The 22,119-nt window shown below is 43.1% G+C and overlaps 1 protein-coding gene across 4 annotated transcripts in view; it reads right to left on the reverse strand.

Annotated features, from left to right (window-relative positions):
- Positions 1 to 21,435, reverse strand: part of Kidins220 (kinase D interacting substrate 220) — a 93,707-nt gene extending 72,272 nt beyond the window's left edge. For all 4 annotated transcript variants that reach the window (XM_042680737.1, XM_042680735.1, XM_042680736.1 and 1 more), the window contains exons 1-5: positions 21,301 to 21,435; positions 14,759 to 14,899; positions 3,135 to 3,233; positions 2,004 to 2,102; positions 740 to 838 (exon numbers count right to left, since the gene is read on the reverse strand). In XM_042680737.1, the coding sequence (XP_042536671.1) occupies positions 740 to 838; positions 2,004 to 2,102; positions 3,135 to 3,233; positions 14,759 to 14,866 (405 nt within the window). In that variant the 5' untranslated portion in view covers positions 14,867 to 14,899; positions 21,301 to 21,435. The remainder of the gene's footprint in view (positions 1 to 739; positions 839 to 2,003; positions 2,103 to 3,134; positions 3,234 to 14,758; positions 14,900 to 21,300) is intronic.
- Between the last annotated feature and the right edge of the window lie 684 nt (positions 21,436 to 22,119).

Raw genomic sequence — 22,119 nt, forward strand, 5'->3', positions numbered from 1 at the left:
AAAGTAAAATTAAACAATTAAACAATTCTACTTAAAAATAAAAATAATGCCGGGCGCTGGTGGCTCATGCCTGTAATCCTAGCTACTCAGGAGGCTGAGATCTGAGGATTGCAGTTGAAAGCCAGCCCCGGCAGGAAAGTCCATGAGACTCTTATCTCCAATAAACCACTAGAAAACCGGAAGTGGCGCTGTGGCTCAAGCAGTAGAGCGCTCGCCTTGAGCTGAAGAACTCAGAGAAAGCGCCCAAGCCCAGAGTTCAAGCCCCACGACCGACAAAAAAATAAATAAATAAAAATAATGTTCCTAACACAAATCTGGCAACTAAGACACATTCAACCTTAACGAAGTATTATTATGAACACATTTACTCTTATAGTCAACACATTTAATGTAACTAGCCAACATGCAACTCAATAGAGGCATATAAACTAAAAAGAGTATAAATATATAGAACAGATATATAGAAAAATTATATGCAAAAATGCATACCCATAGGCAAGATACCTAAGGATTTCAAATTTTCCTTTTGAAATATAGCCATAACTCTTAGAGCTAAATGCTTTTACCTAAATGTTTTTAGCTCTAAGACTTGTTGACAAAAAATAAAAAGTAAAGTTAGCTTACAAAATTCTCAAGTGTTTTAAAATCACTGACATGATAAGTCAAGTGTAAGTAGCCTAAGCATTCTCTGAGAAACTTACCACTTACCTAACGAATTAATATTTTGATGAACACTTACCAGACCCGTGACACTTGGGTTGGCACCATGAGAAAGAAGCAACTCTACTACATCAGTCCGGCCTTTATAGCACGCCCACATGAGAGCTGTCCATCCACCCTTCAAAGAAAAAGAGAAAGGGTATAAAAACGAATCATACCCATACATAAAAATTCTACTGCTCAAGTTCCTGCTGGATATATCTTTGCAACACCATTGTTTTGTGAAGGAAGTTACTATGTAGTTTTAAATTCCCAAGATTCTCCAGCAAAGTATAAGAATATATGGAATGAGCCAGGCGCCAGTGGCTCACACCCATAATCTAAGCTACTCAGGAGGCTAAGATTCAAAGCCAGCATGGGCAGAAAAGTCCCATGAGACTCTTATCTCCAATAAGCTATTCAAAAAAGCAGAAAGTGGTACTGTAACTCAACTGGTAGAGTGCTAGCCTTTATACAAAGGGTCTTAGGGAAAGTACCAGGTCCTACGTTCAAGCCCCAGGACTGGCCAAAAAAAAAGGAAGAATACATGGAATGAGTCAAAATTCTTACAACCATGACTGATTACTCTAAGGTTTACACTAGATCACAAAATCTGAAACAAGGACTATGCAGCTTGGACTCCTCCAAAATTTTAAGATTGGTTTTGGCTGTTTAAAACTTTTTCTTCAGTAAACTTTCTATGTCCCTGTCCTCTTTGTATAAGTCTTTATCCAAGCAGAAATTCCAACAATCATATTCAATTATTTATTTCCCTGAAATCTCCAAATACTATAGGACCTCTGGACAAAAAAATAAAAACAGAATGATGATAAAGCACTGATCTGTAAAGCAAGATTTTAAACCTTGAAATAAACTGAAAATTAAGACAACGAACATTCTAAAAGAGGGAGACCACCAGGGTTTAAAATATCCTTGAGCTGGGTACTGATGGCTCACGTCTGTAATCCTAACTACTCAGGAGGTGAGCTCTAAAGGATTGCAGTTCAAAGCCAGCACAAGAGGAAAGTCTGTGAGATTCTTATCTCTAATTAACCACCTGAAAACTGGTCATGGAGCTGTGGCTCAAAATGGTACAGTGCTAGCCTTGAAAAAAAGGAGCTCAAGGACAGTACCCAGGCTGTGAGGTCAAGCTCTATAATGAAGAAAAAATTCTTGAGAGCCATGTCCACCAAATCCTAAAATCATCACTTTACTATCACTTTATATACAAAAATAGAAGATGGATCTATTATTGCTAATAAGATTTCAGTTAATTAATGCCATTCTATGGAAAATGGACATACCATATCACGGTGCTCCAAATTAACCCCACATTTAAGCAGCTCTTCCACCACATGTATGTGCCCTTCTTTTGATGCAGATATAAGTGCTGTCCAGTTATCCTTGAACACATATACAAAATTACATGTTTGAAAGTAAAAAAAGACATTCCAAATAGGGGAAAAAAGCTGAATTCACATGCTAAACAATCATACCAAATTGATTTCTATAAAATACTACTGAAGCTCTCTTAAGGATTTTTCTGTCTACTTATATCACTGACCACCAAAACTTCAAGTCCATAGTAACCATTACTATCAACTGACAGTAAAGAGTCTGTAATCTGATTGGAGAGCACATGCACAAGCTATTATAGGACAAAAGCTCCATGTTGAGAGTTCAGAAATTATGTGATAATTATTCTCCCTTATTTTTTAAATAAAGGACTCAAGTATCCTATTTTATTTATTTTATTTTTTTTTTGGGGGTGGGGTCCGGTCGTGGGGGCCTGAACTCTGGGCCTGAGCACTGTCCTTCAGCTCTTCAGCTCAAGGCTAGCGCTCTACCACTTGAGCCACAGCGCCACTTCCGGTTTTTTTCTTTTTGCTTATGTGGTGCTGAGGAATCGAACCCAGGGCCTCATGCATGCAAGGCAAATGCTCTACCACTGAGCCACCTTCCCAGCCCAATAATCTGATTTTTTAAATGTAGCTAAGTGACACTCAAAACCAATTCTAACAAAAAGGGAAATTCAAAGGAAATACAACCTCTTGGGATGGTGATTCCTTTCTGATATCCAGAAGCTGTATCAGTAGAGGATGTATCTTTCTATTTTCAAGTATAATGACTTCCACAGGAAGGAAGCAAACATGACTCACGCATGGAGATTTTCTAGGCAGGCATTCAATTATATATGCATGTGTGCTCTCTGTTCAGCCAGTTGTTCTATATAAAATCATAAAGACTCAAGATCTTTCAATACAAGCAAAAAATTCTCTCCTGAATTACTCTCTAACAAACATAGCACATTAGGTAAAGGTGAGATATGTCCGAAGATACCATTTTTAATCAATTATTTTTGAATGACTTCTTAAAAAAAAAGACAGTTAAGGAAAAAGAAAGAGACGAATGAGCAAATGATTTTTAACATATACCAAATCTTCCAAATTGCAGTTGGCTCCATTCTTAATCAATTCTTTCACTATTTCCAGATTGCCTTGTTCAGCAGCTATCATCAGTGGAGTCTGGCCACACTGGGGAATGGAAGAGACACAGGAGATTATCAAGACAACCTGTATGCATTACAGCACTGCTGCTAGATATGTAGCATTTGCCTTTCCATGAAGGTGAGTTCAGCACAAGCAGTACTTATTGTCTTCCTTTCATTTACAAACAGCCTTAAACTTTTAGTTTTGTGTTATGAAGAATTTAAAAGAATATAATGTAATTTTCTTCCCATAGTATCAATAATCTGAGGCACTGTAAATTTATTAAAAAGCAAACATGTACAGTATTATGATTTGGAAATTAATGAAATAGAAGTAAAATCTCAGGCTATCTATAGCAACCAAATTCTCTAGCAATAATGAAAGAACAGGGTATAGAAGAGTTTTAATCATATTTATGCTTTATCTAGAGCAAGACGAGAGAAAGTAAACAAATAACATAGATGTTATACATATAATATACATGTGCAGTTTATGCCTTCTCTTATATCATTATTTAGACTAAAGCCCTGGCTAATCCAGTCAGTGTGTTCTGTGCTTCTAAAGTGAATATAGAGATAGCTCCCTTAACCCTGAAAACAGGGCAGGGCTGGGCAGGTGGTTCTGGGGTAGAACAAACACCTCCAATAGAAGCCTCCTTTACTGCAAGCACAGCATAAACATCACTTTCTTAAAGTGCCAAGGTATACAACAGACCTGGAAACAGGGTAAACAAATCAGTTAAGCTTTGGGTACCAACAGTACTAAAACACAAGAGAAATATGAAAAAAATTAAGTTAAATTTCACAAATACTAGTGTACCTACTTACTGTGTATTAGGGTAGGGGAAAGTATGGATAATTTTCTTTAAATGGCAATGTGAAATATTCCTTGGCTTCATACTCTTCAGTGTCACACTGATCTTTGGGTAAGAATTCATATCCTTACCATGGCTACAGATTTCCTGAATGACACAGACCAGGAAATGTCTGCCTCTCCACCTCTCCTGTGCCATTCCCACCTACTTTCTGGGCACCTTTAATTCCTCTGTACTCTATGAATTCTCAGTTGGACTTAATTTTTATTTACATGATTAATAACTGACTTTTATATCTTTCGCAAGGCCTGTGAACCGCATGAGGGTGGACACACCCTGCTCTGCTGCTGCATCAGTACTGTCTATGGACTGCCACATAGCACTCCTCAAGTATTTGTTTAGTAAATGAACTCTCAAAGAACTTAGAACTCTATGAGAGCAACATACAAATAAGTAAATAATTCTAATAACTGGTAAAAATACAAATGTAATTATGAGGATAATGCAACTAAGGATTAAAACATAATATCAGTTTAAATAAAATACAAAAGTAAATTACATTAAACAGATATTCTTACATACTGATCCGGATATGAGATTCTATGAAACAGGCACATCACTTATTAGGGAATGAGGTGTATTTCACATAGATTTTCCAGGTGAAAAAGCTTCTATTTTAGACATTAAATTTGATGATCACCTTTCCAAAGAGCAATTTTTCTTGTTAAGCAGAGTATCTTAAATATTATGTTTATGATTCTGAGTCATAACTAGAGACATAAATTACTACACCATGAATACCTCTGTCAGCTCTAAATTTCTTGGCATTCTTTCTATAGCATCCCTTTCAGGTAGAATCTACTAGATAAAAGGTGAGATATCAAAGTCACTGCTATTACTGATAAATTAAAGCCAGACCCAGACCCTGAATTTAAGTGCATGAAATTTACACAATAGTTTTTAAGGTAGTAGTTTCCAAGTCACAGAGGAGTTCTCTGTTTATTATCTGGGATTACAGTTATACTTCAGATAGTTCACAAAGATAAGTGATCCACAAAATGAAATAAAAATATAAATGTGTAATGTACACTTATACAACCACTTTGGAAAGCAGTCTGGAGGGTCCTTAGAAAGCTAAAGATTGACCTCCCTTACGACCCAGTCATACCACTTCTAGGCATCTACCCTGAACAACAGGAACCAATATACAAGGACACGTGCACCTCCATATTTATTGCAGCACTGTTCGCAATAGCTAGGATATGGAAACAACCTAGATGCCCCACCACAGATGAATGGATCCAAAAATTGTGGTATCTATACACAATGGAATATTATGCAGCCATTAGAAATGACAAAATAATGCCATTTGCAGGGAAATGGATGGAGCTAGAAGGAATCATGTTGAGCGAGGTAAGCCAAGAACGAAGAGACAAATGGTACATGGTCTCCCTGATAAGTGGATGCTAAATCCAAAATGTTAGGTGATACGACAAAACTAACAGGACTTAAGAAACAAAGAACTCCCACTCATCTGGTTGAACCACTACTAAATATCCCCATGCTGCTGATCACAAATATGGTATATAACATGTGAACACTGTTATATATTACAGACTGTGGTAGACAATTTGCTCCAGGGAAGTTAGAATGAACTTGTGACTTTGAAATTATGTAATCACTTAATCACAATCAAAAAAAAAAAAAAAAAAGAACCTCGGGGAAGGGAGGGAGGGAGGGGATGGTAGGGGGAAAACAATGGAGGGGGTAACAATGTTCAAGAGGAAGTGTACTCATTACCTCACTCATGTAACTGTAACCCTCTGTATAGTATCTTTACAATAAAAAATACATATATATATAAATGTGTGCTAGGCACCAGTGGCTCATGCCTGTAATCCTAGCTACTGAGAAGGGTGAGATCTGAGGATCACAGTTCAAAGCCAGCCCTGGCAGAAAAGTCTGTGAAAATCTTATCTCCAATTAACCAATAGAAAAACTGAAGTGGTGCTGTGTCTCAAGCTGTAGAGCTCTCGCCTTGAGCTGAAGGGTGCAGGGACAACACCCAAGGCCAGAGTTCAGCCCCATGACTGACCAAAAAAAAAAAAAAAAAAAGTAAGTGTGCATAAATATCCGTAATATAAACAAGGAAGATGCCTTTAATTTGATTAACTAGAGCTAAAGGCGTCAGTAGTCTGACTAGTTGTAGGCCTACATTCTCAGAGAGGAGCAGGATTTTGTTGGGCAGTAGTGTGCCTGCACTACTCCTCCTTGCCTACAGCAACAAATGATCCCATTACATTTCTTCAGCAAGGTCTCCCGAGACTCTCCAAGGAGATCAGCTGGCCTGTGCCCTTTTCTCCCTTGTTGCTCAATATACATAGAGTGTTGGAAAGTATCAATACAGCTGAGGCAAGTAACTGGCTCAGTGCTGAAAAGGAAATCAGAGGCCGGGTTCCTAGGGTGCCCAGAAGCCACTAACGTTAGGATGGATCCACTAGTTTGTCATATGAAAAAAACAAAACCTTCATTTGTCCAAAGCACTGTTTTGAAAGCTATCATATGCTGTGCAAAGTAAAGTTAACTGATATTCCTATTGTAGCTACATTATTGAGAATTTCACAAAAGGTTGTGATGTGTAATGTTTTATTAGATTCTTAAAAGAGTGTGTGTGTGTGTGTGTGTGTGTGTGTGTGTGTGTGTGTGTGTGTACTGGTCCTGTGGCTTGAACTCAGGGCCTGGGCAGGTTGTGATGTGTAATGTTTTATTAGATTCTTAAAAGAGTGTGTGTGTGTGTGTGTATGTGTGTGTGTGTGTGTGTGTACTGGTCCTGTGGCTTGAACTCAAAAGTGTGTGTGTGTGTGTGTGTGTGTGTGTGTGTACTGGTCCTGTGGATTGAACTCAGGGCCTGGGCACTGCCCCTGAACTTTTCTATTCAAGGCTAGTGATCTACCACCTGAGCTAAAGCTCCACTTCCAGCTTTTTTGGTGGTTAATTAGAGATTTAAGTCTTGAGGACTTCCTTGCCTGAGCTGGCTTATCAGATCTCAGCCTCCAGAGTAGCTAGGATTACACTTAGAGCCACCAGTGCCCAGCTGTAAATTGAATCTTGAACTCTATTTTTTAACTACTAGTTCTTGCTTAACCAATCCAATAACTATAGTTGCAGATGGAGGTAAAGAGTAACTTACCATGTCTTAACTTGCATTTGAAAATGACTTATTAAAGGTCCCATTCCCATCAAGATTTACATACCCTATCAAATCTCAAGACTATTCCTTTACAAAAATTTAGGATGTAGGGCTGGGAAGGTGGCTCAGTGGTAGAGCGCTTGCCTTGCACGCATGAAGCCCTGGGTTCGATTCCTCAGCACCACATAAGCAAAAAGAAAACCGGAAGTGGAGCTGTGGCTCGAGTGGTAGAGAGCTAGCCTTGAGCTGAAGAGCTGAGGGACAGCGCGCAAGCCCAGAGTTCAGGACCCACGACCCGACCCAAAAAAAAAAAAAAAAAAATTGGGGATGTATAAGCTGTAGATCCCCTTGTTATGATTGTATCCCCCAAAGTTAAGTGTTGGAAACTTAATCCCTAATGCAACCGTGTTGAAAGGCAGATGTTGTAAGAGCTTAATTAGGTCATGAAAGCATAGCCTTCAGGGACAGATTAGTGTGTCACTGTGAGACAGGTTAGTTATTGCAGGCGTGGGATCCTAATAAGAGGGTAAGTTCAGCTCCCTTGCATCTTTTCCATTCCCTTTCTCTTTCACCCATCCTCCAGCCCTCCGCCTCTACCATGCTGTGAAGCAGCAAGACGGCTCTCACTGGACGTCAGCCCCTTGAACATGGACTCCTCTACCTTCCAAAACCACGAGGAAAAAAAAACCCTGTTTTTTTTAGAAATTATCCAGTCTGGAATTCTGTTATCAAGGCAGCATAAATGAACTAAAGCATGCCTGCTCTACTGCCTAGAGTAACATCAAGAAAAAGAAACCACGTGAAACAGAAGAACTATGCATGACTGAACTTTGCACAGCAGGTAGATCCTTACCTCAGCTTCCCTCCAGGCCACAATGAAAAACATCTACTATTTCAACTTCTTTCTGTTCCTCCTAATTCCTACACTCCCCATTCTACTTATTTCTGTGATTCAGACCTGAATAACCATTGCCTTTTTAGACAGTCATCTCCAAAGAGAATGCACGTACTTCTAATAACTGCAGTGGAACTAAAATATGTTCAAATCTTCCTTTGAGACTCCCTTTAGTCTATAAACACACAACAAAATCTGTCTCTAAAATCTCATTTCATTTTCTTTCTTTTCCTTTCTATCAGTAGAGGGGCTTGAACTCAGGGGCCTGGGCACTGTTCCATAGCTTTTTCTCTCAAGGATGGCACTCTACAACTTGAGCCACAGTTTCACCTCCAGCCGTTTAGAGGTTAATTGAAAATAAGTCTCATGAAATTACCTGCCTGTGCTGGCTTTAACTTTTTTTTTTTTTTTTTCAGTCATGGGGCCTGAACTCTAGGCCTAGGCACTGTCCCTCAGCTCTTCAGCTCAAGGGTAGCGCTCTACCACTTGAGCCACAGCACCATTTTCGTTTTTTTCTGCTTATGTGGTACTGAGGAATTGAACCTAGGGCCTCATGCATGCAAGGCAAGCGCACTACCACTGAGCCACCTTCTCAGCCCCTGCCTTTGACTCATGATCCACAAATCTTAGCCTCCTAAATAGCTAGATTATAGCCCATTTCATTTTCTTGTCCAGGAGAATACTGTCCCACCTCAACACTATCCCTGTACCAGGGAGAAGCTGACTTTGTTATTTTGCAACAATAAAAATAAATAATAAAAGTCTTAGGTGCTAGTGTCCAAGTAATCCTAATTACTTGGGAGTCAAAGATCAGGGAAAGCTTATAGTTCAAGGCCAGCCCAGGTATCAACACAAGACCCTATCTCAATCAAGAGCTGAATGCAGTAGTTCATGCCTGTCATTCTAGCTATGTGGGAAGTACAAATAGATTGTGGTCCAGGCCAGCCCAGCCATACATACAAGACCCTGAAAAAGTAACAAAGGTAAAAAGAATTGGGCATGGCTCAAGTGGTATAGAGAATGCCTCAAAAGCATGAAGCCATGTGTTCAACATCCAAGACCACCAAAAAATAATGAAATGAGACAGGCACCAGTGGCTCACGCCTATAATTCTATCTATTCAGGAAGCTGAGATCTGAGGATTGAGGTTTGAAACCAGCAGAGCAGGAAAACTCTAATTGAGACTCTTCAATTAAGAACTCAAAAAAGCCAGAAGTGGAGCTGTTGCTCTAGTAATAGAGTACTAGCTTTGAGCAAAAAGGCTCAGGGACAGTGCCCAGGCCCTGATTGAGTTTAAGACCCAGGATTCATACAGACACACAGACATACACAGACGCACACGCGCGCACACACACACACACACACACACACACACATGCACACACGCACGCACGTGCAAAAGAGAGAGAGAAAGAAACAAGTCTTTCACTGTCCAATAAGGAGCAAGGACTTGACATCACGAGCACTCTTTACATGCCAAGAGATCTACAGAGTTTATAAACAGAGTAGAAAGAAAAGAAGCAGGAATCTGATCATAGCCAACTGTACTGTAAGTATAGTGTCAGGATACTCTTTCTTACATTCTTTTATTTAGTTGATCAAATGTTTAAGAATTGTTTTCAAGGGCTGGGAAGTTGGCTCAGTGGTAGAGCGCTTGCCTTGCATGCATGAGGCCCTGGGTTCGATTCCTCAGCACCACATAAGCAAAAAGAAAAAAGCCGGAAGTGGCGTTGTGGCTCAAGTGGTAGAGCGCTAGCCTTGAGCTGAAGAGCTGAGGGACAGTGCCCAGGCCCAGAGTTCAGGCCCCACGACTGGACCCAAAAAAAAAAAAAAGAATTGTTTTCAAGTGGGTAGAGGCAGGAGGAAAAAACAGAGAGAGCAAGGTAAGGGGTGACACTGTCTAAAAAGAAATGCACTTGCTGGGTGCCGGTGGCTCACGCCTGTAATCCTAGCTACTCAGGAGGCTGAGATCTGAGGATCAAGGTTCAAAGCCAGCCCACTGCAGGAAAGACTCTTATCTTCAATAAACCACTCAGAAAACCGGAAGTGGCACAGCGGCTCAAGTAGTAAAGCACTAGCCTGAGCTGAAGAGCTGAGGGACAGTGTTCAGGCCCAGAGTTCAAGCTCCATGACTGACCAAGAAAAAAAAAAAAAGAAATGCACTCATTACCTGACTTATGTAACTGTAATCCCTCTATATATCACCTTTATAATAACATTAAAAAGTATTTTAAAAATTAAAAAAAGTGGGCTGGGAATGTGGCTTAGTAGACTGCTTGCCTAGCATGCATGAAGCCCTGAGTTAAGATTCCTCAGTATCACATAAACAGAAAAGCCAGAGTGGTGCTGTGGCTCAAGTGGGAGAGTGAGTGCTAGCCTTGAGCAAAACAAACTCGGAGACAGTCCCCAGGCCCTAAGTTTAAGCCCCAGGATGGCAAAAATTAAAAAAAAATTTTTTAAAGTGTTTCCAAGAGAGGTAACCAAAACTTATTAATATGAACAAGAAAAAATGGGAGGGGCTGGGCACCGGTGGCTCACACATCTAATCCTAGCTACTCAGGAGGCTGAGAGCTGAGAATCACAGTTCAAAGCCAGCCCAGGGCAGGAAAGTCCATGAGACTCTTATCTCCAATAAACCACTAGAAAACCGGAAGTGGTGCTGTGGCTCAAGTGGTAGAGAGCTCACCTTGAGCTGAAGAGCAGAGGGATAGCCCAGAGTTCAAGCCCCACGACCAACAAAAAAGAAAAAAAATGGGAGGGGAGTCCAAGCAAATTTTTAAAATTCTACAAAGATTTTTTTTCAGAACTGAGTAACATTAGGTAATATTTTATTGTAATAACAAAAAAAATGTTTTGGAAACACTGAGGTTTGAACTTAAAGCTTTATACTTGCTAGACAGGCACTCTACCATTCAGCCATACCTCCAGTCCTTCTCTGAACTGGTTAGCTTGAGGGTGTTACTTTTTTCTGGGCACATGCTGGATTGGGACCATCTATTATGATTCCCATTATAGCCAGGATGCCAGGCCTGCATCACCGTGCCTAGTGACTCATTCAGATAAGAGTCTTGCAGACTTTTCTGCATAGACTGGCCTGAAACCACAATCCTCCCAATCTCAGCCTCCCATATAGCTGGGATGATAGGCATATAGCTATACTCAGCTAGTAGTTGAAAAGGAAGCATTACATGTCTATTTAGGCTAGCCTTGAACCATGATCCTCTTAAGTAGCTAGGATTATCGGCATGTGCCACTGGTATCTGGTTGCAATAACAAGTTTTTATATCAAGCATTTCTTGGTGACAGAGTTAAACTAAAATTACCTACCCAAATGAAATGTATATGTGGGGGGCTGGGAAGGTGGCTCAGTGGTAGAGTGCTTGCATTGCAAGCCAGAGGCCCTGGGTTCGATTCCTCAGCACCACATAAGCAAAAAGCCGGAAGTGGCGCTGTGGCTCAGTGGTAGAGCGCTCGCCTTGAGCTGAAGAGCTGAGGGACAGTGCCCAGGCCTAGAGTTCAGGCCTCACGACCGGACCCAAAAAAAAAAAAAAAAAAAGAAATGTATATGTGGGTACATATGTATGTGTCTAAGTGGATATACATACACACGTACACACATGTGCACATATATAAACATTTTTTCAAAAATAGTAAAGTACAGCCATGCATAGCAGTGTTTGTCACCTGGGAGGCTGAGTCAGGAGGATATAGAGTTCAAGGCTATACTGGCTTAGTTAATAAGTTCAGCTCTGACCTGAGCTACAAAGCAAAACTCTGTCTAAAAAATAAGAAGTTACAATAATAACTATCAACTCAGCAGCATTAAAAACATACTTATGGCTGGGAATGTGGCTTAGTAGTAAAGTGCTTGCCTAACAAGCATGAAGCCCTCAGTTCGATTCATTAGTACCACAGACACAGAAAAAGCCAGAAGTAGCATTGTGGCACAAGTGGTAAAGTGCTAACCTTGAGCCAAAAGAGCCCATGCCCTGAGATCAAGCCCAGGATTGGCAAAAAAAAAAACATACCATGTTCATAGTAGTATTATTCACAACAGTCAAGAAATAAAAGCAGGACTGGGAATGTGGCTTAGTGGTAGAGTACTTGCCTAGCATACACGAAGCCCTAGGTTTGATTCCTCGGTATCACATAACCAAAAAAAAAAAAAAAAAATTAAAAGGAAAAAATAACCATTAAAATTTTTTTAAAAGAAGAAAGAAATAAATAGAAGCAGTCAGGTACCAGTGGCTGACACCTGTAATCTTAGTTACTCAGGAGGCTGAAATCTAAGGATCAAGGTTCAAATCCTGCCAAGGCAGACAAATTAGAGAATGTCCAGTTAACCAGAAAAAAGCCAGAAATGAAGGTTTGGCTTAAGTGACAGACCACAAGCAGTGAGAGAACAAGTTGAGCAAGAGCACAAAGCTTGGAGTTCAAGCCCCAGTATCAGCTAACAGAGAGGATGGCATGGGAAGACAAGGCAGCAGAGGAAGGAACAGAGGAGGAGAAGACAGAGAGGAGGGAAGAAACCAAATTTCCATCCTCCATGGATGAATGGATAAATAAAACATGGTCTTTCCATAAAATGGAATATTAGGCTTAAAAATGAAAGAATTCCTGTTATATGTCACTACATGAATAAAATACAAGGATATATTATGCTAGTCACAACAAGTCAGTCATAACAAGACAAATAAGGATTGGGAAATTAGCTCAATACCACATGCCTACCATATGCAATGTCCTAGGTTCAATGACCAGTGCCACAAAAATATAGAAATAAGTAGCATATAAATCTATTTGTATAGGATAACCAGAAGCATCAAATTAGGACAAATAAAGTGAAATGGCAGTTTCCAAAGGTAAGAAATGGAGAAAAGAGAGGGTTATTTATAGTTTTAATTTTGTAGATGAAAAAGATGTAGAAAAATGTTACACAATGTACAAATACAACTCAATTGTACTTTTTTAAATAGTTAAGATGGAAAATTTCATGTTATATATGTTTCACCATAATAAAAAATTTATAGGGGACTGAAGGCCTGGCTCAAGTGGTACAGTGCCTTCCCAGTTCTACCACTCAATGCAAGCCCAGAGTTCAAACTCAGAACTTCGAAAACTATTATAAACAATGTCTACGTGTCTTTACACAGATATCATATAAACATACACATATATACCTAGACCCGCATAAAGATCATATCATCTACAAAAAAATTACATTCCATTGAAAATATAGTTCTAAGAAACAGAATTATTTTCCTTAAGGTTTATAAGATAAATGCATACTTTGCTTTTTAAAAAATGTATCCAGGGGCTGAGAAGGTGGCTCAGTGGTAGAGCGCTTGCCTTGCATGCCTGAGGCCCTGGGTTCGATTCCTCAGCACCACATAAGCAAAAAAGAAAAAAGCCAGAAGTGGCGCTGTGGCTCAAGTGGTAGAGCGCTAGCCTTGAGCTGAAGAGCTGAGGGACAGTGCCCAGGCCCAGAGTTCAGGCCCCATGACTGGACCCAAAAAAAAGAATAAAATAAAATAAAAAATGTATCCAAAATGTTTATTAGTCATGCCAAATAACCTTCAGTTGTTCTATGCATGATGGAGTATCAGTATCATTTAGCTTACTTAAATCAATGTTTATTAATAACATATAACTTATTTAGCTCTCTCTTAAAGATGTAGCATCTAAAGTCCTAAGGTGTGGGAATGTACAACCAATGAACAGAATTGAAACTACTGAAAAAAATGTTTTTAATTCTTAATCTTGTCTAGTGAGTTTGTTTGTAGGAAGGGAGTCTCAGATGCTCTCTAAAGCTTCCTAGAAGCTTTAATTTTCAGGAGTCAAGCTTCCTGAATATTAGGGGAAAAAGAAATTAAGGGAAAAACAGTGGCTCATGCTTGTACTCCCAGCTAATTAGGAGGCAGAGATCAGGAAAACTGCAGTTTGAGGTGAGCAGGCAAAAAGTTAGTGAGACCCCTTCTCAACCAAGCCAGACTTGGTGGAGTGTGCCAGTGATCTCTCTCCAAGAGATTTTAGGTAGAAGGATCACAATCTGAGGCTGGGGCTGGGGCTGAAATGGTAAGACCACCTGCTTAGCAATAAGAGACCCTGAATTCAAGTCTTGAATTCGAATCCTAAATTCAACCTTTTTTCAATCATTTATATGTTAGAATGAAGCACTTTAATGAAGCACTTAATGGACAACAGTCCAGTAAGCCTGAGTGAGAGTCCCAGAATCACCTATTTCTTCTTTTTAGTGCTTTGAACTCAGGGCTGTGCACTATCTAGGCAGGCATTCTACTACATGAAAAAGGACGCTAGGCATTTTTCCTTTAATTGACTCTCCAGGTAAAGTCTCACTTTTTTGCCTGATACTGGCCCCAGACTACAATCCTATCTTTGCTTCACCATAGCTGGGATTACAGACACATGCCATTATTTTTGGCTTACCTGGTAAGATGATGGAATGGCGGGGGAGGGGAGTGGGGAGATACCTCACTAACTTTTTGCTGGGGCTGGCCTTTCAAGGCCATGATCCTCCTAATCACCATCTCCTGAATAACAAAGGTGAGAGGCATGTGCCAGAATCACCTTTATCTTACTCAGTGCCTGTTACAGAGCAGGCAGTAAAAAAATACCTGTAAAAGAACTTCATTTTAGACATGTGACTTTACCTCATTTCTCTCGTCTACATCTTTGCATTTTTCAAGAAGAGCTTTCAGAGCAGGAATGTTTCCCTCTTCCACATAATTTATTACACTCTGTGAAATCAGAACTGACATTTTTGCAGAAAGCTGTCGCTACCTTTACTTTACCTGTTAAAAACAAACAAAATACATGATTTATAGTTAGAAATAAACTAACCAAAATCCTCAAACAAAGCTTATGCTATCTGATCCAGTAATTTCTAGGAATTGACTCTAAAACAAAGAGAAAAGTAAAGATTTTTAGTGCCACATAATCTTAATCATAAGAGCAAAGACATGTATACAACACCTTGACTTTCTAAAATATGTCATATATTTTTATCTCTGGAAACCAGTAAGAGATTTGTAAACACCACCACCAATACCCAGCATGCTCTTTGTTCCCGCACTTACAGTATCAATCGTAATACTTGGGACTGGCATCAGAGATTGGCTCTTTTGCTTTATGCAGCCTCACCACACCACCATTCAGACCAACTGAAGCACTATTGCCCACACCTGTCATGCTGCTGCATGCACCTGCCTTTGCTCAACTTGCTCCTTTCACTTAGAGGTACACCTTCCAATCCACTCTACCAAAGCAGCCACAGGTAGGCAGAGATGATTGGCTCTTGTGTTATTTTGTTTTGCTTGATATATCTATATTTATTTTCACTTAAAAAAACTATTGTAGGGCAGTCATAACGGTTCATGCCTATAATTCCAGCTACTCCAGAGGCAAACAGTAAAAGAATCACAGTTCAAGCCAGCACCAGTGACTCACGCCTGTAATCCTAACTACTCAGGAGGCTGAAATCTGAGGATGGCGGTTCAAAGCCAGCCCGGGCAGGAAAGACAGTGAGACTCTTATCTCCAATAAACCACTCAGAAAACCGGAAGTGGTACTGTGGCTCAAGTGGTAGAGTGCTAGCCTTGAGTTGAAGAGCTGAGGGACAGCGCCCGGGCCCAGAGTTCAAGCACCACGACCAACAACAACAACAACAAAAAAAGAATCACAGTTCAAGGTAATCCCAGAAAAAACTAGAGACACCCGCCAAATTTTAACATACAGCATGGTGGTATGCCCTGTATTCTAGCTACACAGAAAGTAATGAACAGGAAGACTGATACCCAGGGCAGAGACACCCGCCAAATTTTAACATACAGCATGGTGGTATGCCCTGTATTCTAGCTACACAGAAAGTAATGAACAGGAAGACTGATACCCAGGGCAGCCCAGACATAAACTAGACCCTATCTCAAAAATAACTTTAACAAAAAACAAAAAGGGCTGAGGGATTAACTCCCTCATACCACCACCAAAAATAAAAAAAAAATCACAAGGAAAAAACAATGCAGCTTTTCATCTTGCATATGAATCTCAATGCTGACTCTTCAAGAAAAACTTGTTAAGGGCAGTCTTAGCAGGGATTAAAAGTAGGCACCCCAGAGCCAGGCTGCTGGTTTTGACTCCTGACTTGACCACTTGGTGTGCTTTGGTGATTCTCTTGGGCTGCGTGTCTAAGTTTCTCATCTTTAAATAACTGTATGTAAAATATGTAAAAGGATTAAAATGGTGCCTAATACATAGCACAATAAATATCAGCTATTTTATATAACAGAAAAGTATCATCTCTTAACCACCCTTTCTTAGTCTCTCCCACTAGGATATAAAAGGAAGAACTATTTGTTGTTCTATACTAAGTCCTCATCACCTAACCCAGTTCTTGGCCCATAGAAGACACTGCATTCTTTAAATAAATAAGCATTTTTTTTTTTTTGTCAAATGGGGCTATAAGATTATATGTATTCTTTTGAACAATCAGCAAAAACAATTGATATAGTCTGCCATATTTTTCAGTAGTAGATATAACCATACTAATGCTATGAAAATATTTTTGTGGGCTGGGAAGGTGGCTCAGTGGTAGAGCGCTTGCCTTCATGCCTGAGGCCCTTGGGTTCGATTCCTCAGCACCACATAAGCAAAAAGAAAAAAGCCGAAGTGGTGCTGTGGCTCAAGTGGTAGAGAGCTAGCCTTGAGCTGAAGAGCTGAGGGAAAGCATCCAGGCCCAGAGTTCAGGCCCCACGACCGGACCCCCCCCCCAAAATATATATATATAATATATATATTATTTTTAGAATCTGTAAACAAATTTAACATATCAACAACATTTTGGTATATTCAGAATACTTTCCTGAAAGGACCAGTGGCTTAATAGGTGCCCTCTACTTTTCTCCCATTACAAACAAAGGACATCAAAGCAAAAATAGTAATCAGGTTGTCAAATCTTACTAATTCGGTACACCCCAGATATGACACAATACATTCCTGTGGCCTCTTCTATCCCAAGTGTCTCATAAGTTTCCAACCACAAGGACCCAAATGCAGTGACTGTGTCCTGGTGCTAGTATTTCCAGTACTCATCACCTCCATATAGAAGCCAGAGTGACCACCTTGTAAGTATTCTGAGCTCAGCCCTCCCCCACCCTAACAACTATCCTCTCACTCAAAATAAAATCCCAAATACCTGCCATGGCCTACAAGGCTCTATCTGATCTGCTTCACCCCTTGCCGGTCTCCCTGAGCTCATCTCCCACAATTCAGTACTTCATTCTGCTAGGCCACACAGTTTTAGTACAAATGTCAACCTGATCCGAGCTTCCCTAAATCTTCTATAAATCAGCCATCACCTCTGCATCTATCAGTCCCCATTCCATAACCTTGCCTTATTCTTCTAGAAAGCACTCAGCTACTTTAACACACCATTTATTTTTAATGTCCCGTCCCTCCTGCTCCCAATAAACGTGCTCAATGAGAATGGGAACTATCTCTGTCCCAGTACTCAACCTCCAGTGCTCAAAGAAGTGCCTGGCAGTAAGCAGAACCCTGTATCTGCACAACCATGAGTGTGCCATGCTCCCGGGGCTGATCCACCTGCCTGGATGCCTGACCCAGCACTGGCACGCCTACTGAACTGGAACATGTCCTTCAACTCAGCTCTGTGTCACCTCTCCTGGATCTCCTCCTCCCTTTCTCCCCTCAACCCTCTACTGCCCTTCCCTGCCTGTTAATATCATCTATACATCACATTTCACCTGTGCTTTTAGACTTTCACATATGCTTTTACATCTTCGAATACAACAATGTATCACAATCACTCATTTCTATGAAACCCTTGCGAACAGGATCACATTTATTTTACAGTTGGTATATATGAATGAAGACAAGTGTTCTTTGTACTATTCTGACTATTCTGTAGAAGTTACTTTAACATAAAAATGTGAAACACTCACATAAACATCTAGCAGCCCTAATATGGACCAAATTTTTTTTTTTTTTTTTGGGTCCGGTCGTGGGTCCTGAATTCTGGGCCTGGGCGCTGTCCCTCAGCTCTTCAGCTCAAGGCTAGCACTTTACCACTTGAGCCACAGAGCCACTTCCGGCTTTTTTCTTTTTTGCTTATGTGGTGCTGAGGAATCGAACCCAGGGCCTCATGCATGCAAGGCAAGCGCTCTACCACTGAGCCACCTTCCCAGCCCATGGACCAAATATTTTTAATACCACAGTATTACATAAAACTGGGAAGAATGCAATTAAGAAAAGCAGCTATAGACATCAAGTTCAACCATTAAAGAAAACAAAGACTCAAAGTCATAGATTTTTCAATCTTGTTACCTCTCCCATAATCTGTTATGAAGATTGTATGTGTGTCATCTTTGGATACTTTTGTTTTGTTTTTTGCCAGTCCTGGACTTGAACTTGGGGTCTGGGTGCTGTCCCTAAGCCTCTTTGTTCTCAAGGCTAGTGCTCTCCCACAGTGACACTTCCAGCCTTTGGGGGGTAGTTTTTTTTAGAGATAAGAGTCTCACAAACTTTTCTGCCTGGTCTGGCTTCAAACCACAACTCTCAAATCTCAACTTCCTGAGTAGCTAGCTAGGATTACAGGCATGAGCCACCAGAACTTGGTTATCTTTGGATACTTAAAACATAAAAAGGTTAATACTCTTAGTATTAAGCAGAAATTTTTTTAAAGTTTTTAAAACCATAAATCAAAACTGTTTTTGCCTTCCCTACCCAAAAGATGTCCTTTGAACTAGTTATTTAAGGGAAGGTGATCTATTTTTGTCACATAATCACATGAAAATACATTCTACACAGCTACACATCAGTAACAGTTCAATCTAATAGTTCACTGGGAACCTATAATTTGCAAGTACTCTGCTATGGGTGGAATAAGATGCCATTCTTGCCTATGAAGACTCAGTTCTTCAGTAGAAGGGAAGTAACAGGAAAAGAGGAAAATGCCTAAAACAGAATTGGCAACATACTGGATAGGGATCAAAATACATGGGTTCAAGAATATATGGATTCATTACAGGATTCTGTTTGTGTATTTGGGGTCAGAAATTCAGCAGTGGGCTTTCCTGACTGCTGGACAATATATGCTTTAAATTCTGGTCATCTCTGCATTTATCCTTTCTTCCCTATTGCTGCCACCATTTCCCCAGTGCTAGATGTTGTCTAGAACACAAAGGATGCCAGCACACTTTAGATGAATAAAGAAAACCTAGGCTGGGTGCTGGTGGCTCACACTTACAATCCTAGCTACTGGGAAGGCTGACATTGGAAGATTGTGGTTTGAAGAGTGGGGAAGGGAGGGGAGAAGAGGAGAGGAGAGAAGAAAGGAGAAGAGAGGAGAGAGGGGAGGAGAGGTCTTGTCTGGTCTGTACTGGTTACCATTAAGTGCAAGACTCAAGCTAATCCCAGTAAATTCCTATCATGTGGCTGACTAGAGAAGAAGAAACAGGTGGAAGATGACTACAAGTCTGTGCATGTGGCTGGAGACTGGTGCGGCCAGGAGCAAAAAGAAGAGAAGCCAGTAAGAATAGCAGCGTTTCTTGCATGGTTATGCCCACCTCTCCCCACCACTTAGGCCGGATGAGTTAGTGAGAAGGTGAAATGCTTCCAATAGCTGGGTGGCAGAAATGAAAACCTGGAAATTATTAGAGTTCAATGTCACTCTGGCAATCATTCACACAGTGAAGAAAAATACAAAAGGATTCTCAAACTGGTGTACATCAAAACTATTTGAAGAGCTTCTCATATACTCTACACTGTCCCACAGAGAACCCATTCGGTAGACTTACAAAATTGGCCCCAAATTGGTACTTCAACAATCACCCTCACGGGACACTGATAAAACAGTCCATCACACTAGGACAAGGGAACAAAGAACACACCTTGCTACATCATCTTTCAACCTTGGCTCTCCACTTCCACCTGACACGATCTCTTTTTAAAATGTAGCTGTTTGCTCTCAGGTGTTGTCAAGATGTAGGCAGAACCTTACACATTAGAATTACCCTCAAGAGGTGTTTCCTGGGTCCACGCCCCAGTTCCACATAAACAGGCAGGGCAGCTGCAGTCTTAAAAAGCACCTCTAGGGAGCAGCGATGACTCCATAAAACTGTTATTTATAGAAAAATACCTTCGATGGCTTCAACCTTTCTATATGCCAAAATAACTCGAAAAAGTACAATCCCGTTCTGCTGGCTGACAAAGAGATCATCCAAGTAGAGCGATGAAAAATACCTGCCGCAGCGTGCGGGGCTCCGGTCGAGCGAAGAATCGGCCCGTCCTCCGCAAAGCTTTTAAAAGCCCGCGCAGCACAATGGAGTAATGGGGCCCCGCGCGAAAGCCAAGCAAGCAAAACAATAACACCGCGCCAGGGAGGCCGTCGGCCTTCCCACCAGCACCGACTGCCAGGGCTCTCCCGCGGGAGTGCGAGCGGCTGCGGGGCCTGGCCGAAGAAAACCACCATTGCCCGGCCCGGCCCGGCCCGGCCCGGCCCGCCCGGACCCCGCGCGCGGCCCGCCCCGGGAAGACGAGCCGCAGACCTTCCCGGCGCCCAGCGGACCCCGAGCCCCGTCCAGCCAGCACCTCGCCTCCCCGCCCGGCCTAGCCCTCCCCGCCCCTTGCCCCGGCAGGCAGCCAACCCTCCCCAGCCTGCAACCCGCCCCGCCCGACCGCCGCCCTTCCCCGGGCCCGCACCTCCCCGCCGCCCCCTCCCGTCCCCCCAACTCCGCACCCGCCCCGCTGGGCCTCGACCCCCCCCCGCCCGCACCTGCGCGACCTGCATTCCTCCTCCGGGCCGCACCTCCCCCCGGACCCGCACCTCCCCCCGGACCCGCACCCCCTCCTGGCCCGCACCCCCCACCTTCCCCCAGGCCGCACCCCGCCCAGGCCTCACCCTACCCCTGACCCGCACCCCCAACTCCCCCAGGCCCGCACCCGCCCCGCCCAGCCCGACCCTTCCCCGCGCCCGCTCCCCTCCCGCCCGCACCTCCCCCCAGGCCCGCCCCGCTCCCCGGCCCGCGCACCGCCCCGAGCCCGCACCGCGCCGGGCCCGCCCCGCTCGGCCTCCACACCGACTCGCCCCAGACCCTCCGGGCCGGCCCGCCTCAGGCCCCCTCTTCACGTCACCTCACCCCGGCCACTCCCCGGCGACCCGCGAAACCCCGCCGGTTACCGCCACTCTGGCCGCAGACGACGTCCTCAGTCCTCAGCTCGGCGACTCGCCCGCTGGACCACCGGCAAGGTCAGAGGACGCGGAAAGAAGAGGCTGCGGCTCGAAGCGCGTCGCCCTCTCCACGACCGGCGGCCATCTTCCCCCGGCTCGGGAACTGACAGGTCACGTGGGGGCGGGGCGTCGGCGGCCACGCCCCCGGGGCGGGGCCGAGGCGCGGCCGGCGCGGCTGGCGCGGCCGGGCCGCCCGCGGCTGGGCCGCTGACCTCGGATGAGTGTATTTTCGCCAGTGCTCCCGGCAATCTTAGTTCGGCGTCTGGGCCACCCTTTATAGTTACCGTGTGACCCAACCTTCCACGGCAGTTAAGCTTATTCAGAGAAATAAACCACAATTATACGCGGAAGAACTGGCACCGCCTCCCGCTGGACACCGTGGGTGACCGGCCCCTCCTGGAAAAGCCCCCTGGCATGGGCTTTGTGGCTGTGGTTCCCCGCTTCCTCCCGTCAGACTGCACCCCTTACACTCGGTGACAGTGGCAGAGCTCTGGACAATCACCAGTGTGACTGGTCCTCTGCGGGGCCTCAGCCGGCCCGGGGCAAGGGGGGGGGCGTTCCTGACAGGCCTGGGGGGCTCAGCCGGCCTGGGGGGCTTCCTGACACAGGCCTGGGGGGCTCAGCCGGCCTGGGGGGCTTCCTGACACAGGCCTGGGGGGCTTCCTGACACAGGCCTGGGGGGCTCAGCCGGCGGGGGGCAAGGGGGGGATCGTTCCTGACAGGCCTGGGGGGCTCAGCCGGCCGGGGGCAAGGGGGGGGTCGTTCCTG

This window comes from Dipodomys spectabilis, unplaced genomic scaffold (assembly GCF_019054845.1).
Source record: "Dipodomys spectabilis isolate Male_0828 unplaced genomic scaffold, ASM1905484v1 ptg000066l, whole genome shotgun sequence".
In the NCBI taxonomy this organism is placed as follows: Eukaryota; Metazoa; Chordata; class Mammalia; order Rodentia; family Heteromyidae; genus Dipodomys; species Dipodomys spectabilis.